This window comes from Hypanus sabinus, chromosome 20, assembly GCF_030144855.1.
Source record: "Hypanus sabinus isolate sHypSab1 chromosome 20, sHypSab1.hap1, whole genome shotgun sequence".
Taxonomy (NCBI): domain Eukaryota; kingdom Metazoa; phylum Chordata; class Chondrichthyes; order Myliobatiformes; family Dasyatidae; genus Hypanus; species Hypanus sabinus.
In genome coordinates this window covers 19,238,556-19,244,267 of record NC_082725.1, presented here as the reverse complement: position 1 = coordinate 19,244,267, position 5,712 = coordinate 19,238,556, and the positions used below count along the sequence as shown (strand labels likewise).

The window sequence follows — 5,712 nt, the reverse complement described above, 5'->3', positions numbered from 1 at the left end:
AGTTAATTGCAAAATCAGTTCATTTGGTTCAATTCCCAGCCAGTTCTCACAAAGCTACAAGTTTCTTCCCTTTAAATATCTACTCCATATCACTCCTCCTTGACTGCTCCTATTGAAGCTGCTTATATGTCACTGATTACATCAACACACCATATCTCTGGCTCTTTTGCAAATCACCTTAAATTTACTGCCTCAAACCTTTTCTCATCCGTTGCATCTTCTGAAATTTGCCAATCCAAGTTCCTAACGCAAACAGGGGAAACAGGTGGGGAAGGGGAATGGTGAAGGTGGAGTGGGTGGCAATGGAGATATGTGCCCAAACAATCCTGGATACCACGGCCCTACATACAAGTAGCCCTGCCAGTCATACCATGAAGAGAGGCACTAGTGGGGAAAATTAAATGGGGAGGATTTCTCACAACCCATAAATTCATTAGGGAAATAAATCATTTTATAACAGTGCTGGAGCACTCTTATGAGATTAGAAAGCAGTAAATTGTGTTTTATATTGTTTCAGTGAAGCACCTTGGGATATTTTGACAATATTAACAGGCACTACGTAAATGCAAGTTGTCCTAGCAAAGTTGGGTCAATAATCCACACAGCAACATGTTTTAAATACTTTTTATCTAAAACCATTCAAACACATTTGTACAACTTCAAAAGCTTTGCCCAGATCTCGTTACAAATTTCAATACAGCACGTTTTTTTTATGGGATCCAAAGGGCAACTATTAACAAGCCCAGAACGTTCCTCCATCTATTCCAATTGGGTGAGGAGAAACGGGTACATGTACAAGTAACAGTAAACACAAATTAACCGATATATGGCGAGAAATTCAACTTGGAAACTCCTAACACCAGGCCCTTCTGGTAATTACGCGACATTGAGTCTGTTGCTTGTAACCAGGCAGTTTTGGGGAATTACCTTGGGATGGCATTGTTTGATTAGAAAACAAAAGAGTGCAAAAAAAAAGGCAAATTCACTGACGAACAGTGTTTGGAGACTAAGAAATCTACAAATGAAAGACACCATGCTGTTACCCAAACCTCGGGAAGACGAGATGGAGCAAATCAATCATATGCCACGACTCAAAGTTTACACTTATTACCTGTATCTCCAGAAAATAAACGTGTAAATATGTACTCTTGATGGTTTAAATGCTAGAAAGGCTGGTCCGTCGCTATAAGTTAACTTGCAGATCTAAGTACCAGTACAAAAGAAAGATAATTGCGCGACAGGTTGCAGGACCAAAGGGTTCAGCAGACACCTTCTCATCCGCCGCTGCCCAATTCTTTCTGTTTCCTCTCAGCGAGACTGTGTCACCAAGATGTGTGCGATGCCTCAGAGGTGTGGTTGCAGGCAAAGGTGACCGCCTGTAGCTCTGTTCCCCCGGCGTGGGACGGTGGATGGAGAACTGGATAAATTTCAGGTCGTCCGCCCGGGTACAGTCCAAGGCTGCAAGCTCAGCCTCTCCGCTGCTCCATGCCGTTGGGTAGGAAGCCTGCGATGATGGGCACCGGCCAGATTAGGGCAGCCACACTCCAGATGATGATCACCATGGTCATGAAACAAGCCACCAGGGTGGATTCGATGGGCTTACGGTTGAGTCTCCAGCCTTTGTCCCAGCTCAGCTCCTCAAGGCTGAAGTCCAGGCAGCAAAAATTAACCTGCTGTCCCTGGAGTGGTGTCCTCCTCTTGCGCTGGCTTCCCCCGCATCCTACGCAGAGCTTGAATTCCTGCTGCCCCCCGCCCCCGACTCCCACATGGTCGATGATGAGCGGGGGGAAGACCCTGTTGAAAGCCGCCGAGAAGAACGACCTGGCGTTGGTGTTGGTAGTGAAGAGCAGCACGTCGCAGTGGAAACCCAGCGATCTCTCCCAACGGGCGAGCAGCGAGGTGGACACCAGCCTCACGACGGTGAGGTTGCACCGGTTGCCCTGGGCGACGGGACCATCCGCCTTGACAGCCCCCGGAGCAGAATCCAACTCCAAGGCAGCCAAGGAGAAGTTGAGAGAAGTGCCGTTGGGTTGCAGGAAGAAGTCCTCTCCACTCCAGCTCCTGCAAGGCGGGAGGCTGGTGGTGGCGATCAGAGCCACGGCCAGGAGTTGGGCGGTCAACATTACCCTCTCCCGGTACGCTGCATGGTATCAGGGAGGTGCAGAGAACGAGCTGTGAGTCCGCCGGTTTCCTCTGTGCAATGCATGAGATCCGGCGCCTGCAATCACTACACCACCCTCCCTCCTGTTTTTATACAATCCTGCAACACAGCCATGTAACGTGAGCTTCGCTTAAAGCCGCCGCACCGTGGGAACATAATTTTTCAAATCAAGCATTTTTAAAAAAATGCCTTCAAATTGCCACGCAGCTGAAGACAAAGCAGTTTCCATGCCCAACATCCGTTCCCGGACAATGAATTTATTTTTGCGTTTACCTCTCCATTGTAAACATAGCTAGTACTGTACTGGAGTGATCTGACCACACGGGACCGATAGAAACCCCAAGCTGCCAAATGCGTCAATAGTACTATATATCATTTTCGGTTCTGCAAATTAACTCAAAAGAGTTCTCCTCCACCCCCCACACACATAAATATACAGTTCCTTTCTGTCGCCCGACTTTAATAGCTTGAATTGTCTCGTTCCCAGTGTCCCGGTATTCCCAGGTTTGCACCGTGTTCCAATATACAAAGGGCACCTGACGGTGGAGCTTGGTGGGGGATGGCATGTATTTTGTTCGTGCTGATGTCTCATCTGTCAGAGACTTCACATATCATGCCCAGAGAATGTCACCATTATTTCAAAGTAATTTAAGCACTAGCATTTCGGAATTGGCGTTATTGGCACTAGCTAATGGGGAAGTTGAAATATTTTCTGAAATTATTTATATATGTTCGGTTCAATTGGTACTCAAACACCTCTGAATCCATCACCAGCATACTAAGGTCCCATTCTGGGGAAACTGCATTGCAGTTCACTGCTGGCTCTGTGTTGAACTGTTGTGGTTTCTTGCCTTTTCCACTGACACCATCAAGGACACTCGCCAACCAGGCTCTCTTTTGACTGTTGTCATCAGAAAGTTGGTACAGGACCTGCCGGTCCCTCATCACCAGGTTCAGGACCAATTATTACCCTTCAACCATCAGGCTCCTGAACCTGCATGGATAACTTCACTCAGCTATTCTCTGAACTGATTGCACAACCTACAGACTTGCAAACAATGACTCCCGCTACTGGTTTCGGCCGTATTATTTATTTGTTTCCGCACAGTTTGCCCTCCTTTGCACATTCGCTGTTTCTCAGTCTTAGCTTATGTGTAGTCTTTCATTGATTTTATTGTACTGTGAATGCCTGCAAGAAAATAAATCTCAGGCTGGTATATGGTGACAACTTAGTACTTTGATAATAAATTCACCTGGAACTTTGAACATTTGACATTAACACCCGACCTTCTGTGCTCTCTTAGGAAAATGTAAAAGATCCCCAGTGCATTGTGCAATATTTATCCCTCAATCAAAATCGTAACTATTTATGTGACCATCATCCCACTGCTGTTTGTGGAAGCTTTGCTCTGAACAAAATCGACAGCAGGACTTCCAGCATTATAACGGTGAAGAATATTATAATGGACAGCAAGATTTGCCATTCATTGGAAGTGTGGTACCTGTATACAAGAAAGTTATGCAGAATTGGAGACATTTAAAGTCATATTGCACTGATTTATCCATTCATTCATTCAGTGCAGAGTAGTTTCTTCCAGCCCTTTGAGCTGTCCCAGCAAAACCCAACAATCTTAACCCTAACCTAATCACGAGACGATTTTACAATGACCAATTAACCTACCCAGTAAGTCTTCGGACTTTGGGAGGAAATTGGTGTGCCAAGGGAAAACCCACACTTTCCATAGCAAGAGTATTGCAGCCAGTGCCAGAATTGAACTCTAAACTCCAACACCCCAAGCTGTAATTCTGAGAGTTGTATCCACCACTAGAACAAGATAAGAGTTTAGACCATAAGACATAGGAGCAGAATTGGGCCATTTGGCCCATCAAATCTGCTCCACTATTCAATAATGGCTGGTCCTTTTTTCACTTCCTCAGCCTCACTCCCCAGCCTTCTCCCTATGGACTATCAGAAACTTAGTGAGCTCTGCCTTAAATAGAGCCAGTGACCTTGCCTCCACAGCTGCCCATGGTAATAAGTTTCACAAATTTACCACCCTTTGGCTAAAGAAATTTTTCGGCATCTCCGTTTGAAGTGGACACCCCTCTATCCTGAAGCCATGCCCTCTTGTTCTCAACTCCCCCAAATGGGAAACATCCTTTCCACATCCACTCTGTTTAGCCATTTCAACATTCAAAAGGTTTCAATGAGATCTCCCCTCCTCTTTTTAAATTCCAGTGAGTACAGACACAGAGCTATCAAGCATTCCTTCTATGATAACCCTTTCATTCTTGGAATCATCCTTGTGAACCTCCTCTGAACCCTCTCCAATGCCAGTACATCTTTTCTTAGAAGAGGAGCCCAAATCTGTTCACAATACTCAAGGTGAGCCCTCACCAATGCCTTACAAAGCCTCAGCATCACATCCCTACTCTTGTATTCTAGACCTCTTGAAATGAATGCTAACATTGTATTTGCCTTCCTTACCACCAACTCTACCTGCACCTTAGGGTGTTCTGCAAAGGCCTCCCAAGTCCCTTTGCATCTCAGATTTTTGGATTTTCTCCCATTAAGAAAATAGTCTGCACGTTTTCTACTACTTAAAGTGCATGACCATGTATTTTCCAACATTTTATTTCATTTGCCACTCTCTTGTCTATTCTCCTAATGTGTCTAAATACTTCTACAGCCTACCTGTTTCCTCAACCTGCCCCTCCACCAATCTTTCTATCAGCTGCAAACTTGGCAACAAAGCCATCTATTCCATCATCTTAATCATTGATGTACGGCATAAAAGAAGTGGTTCCAACACCGACCCCTGCAGAACACCACTAGTCACTGACAGCCAACCAGAAAAGGATCCTTTTATTCCCACTCACTGCCTCCTCCCAATCAGCCAATGCTCTAACCATGCCAGTAGCTTTCCTGTAATGCCATGGGCTCTTGATAAGCAGCCTCATGTGTGGCACCTTGATAAAGGCCTTCTGAAATTCTAAATATGCAATATCCACTGCACCCCCTTTATCTATCCTACTTGTAATCTCCTCAAAGAATTCCAACAGGTTCACCAGGCAAGATTTTCCTTTCAGGAAACCATGATGACTTTGTCCTATCTTGTCTTATGACATCAAGTACTCCATAACCTCATCCTTGACAATTGACACCCACATCTTCTCAACCACTGAGGTCAGGATAACTGCTCCATAATTTCCTTTCTGCTGCCTTTCTCCTTTCTTAAAGAGTGGAGGGACATTTGCATTTTTCCAGTCCTCTGGCACCATGCCAGAGTCCAATGATTTTTCAGAAGGATCATTACTAATGCCTTGACAATCTTTATCTCTATCCCTTTCAGAACCTAGCGTGCAGTTCCTCTGGTCTGGGTGACTTATAGGCAGTTTAGTTAGTGGGATTTGCATAAGATTGGTCTTGTGAAGTCCAAGTATGTGATATCTGACACCTGTGAATCTTACTGGATTTACCATAAATGGGTAGTACGCTAATGCTTTTGCTGATGAGTTTGCTTCAACAGCTCTGTTGAGAGAATTTCTAA

General features: G+C 45.0%; 1 protein-coding gene across 1 annotated transcript; it reads right to left on the bottom strand.

Moving 5' to 3' along the window:
• Nucleotides 1–608: 608 nt before the first annotated feature.
• LOC132378344 (transmembrane protein 158) lies at nucleotides 609–2,389 on the bottom strand. The gene has a single exon (XM_059945177.1). It carries the CDS (start codon nucleotides 2,121–2,123, stop codon nucleotides 1,467–1,469), a length of 657 nt encoding a protein of 218 aa, XP_059801160.1. The 5' UTR covers nucleotides 2,124–2,389; the 3' UTR covers nucleotides 609–1,466.
• Nucleotides 2,390–5,712: the final 3,323 nt, after the last annotated feature.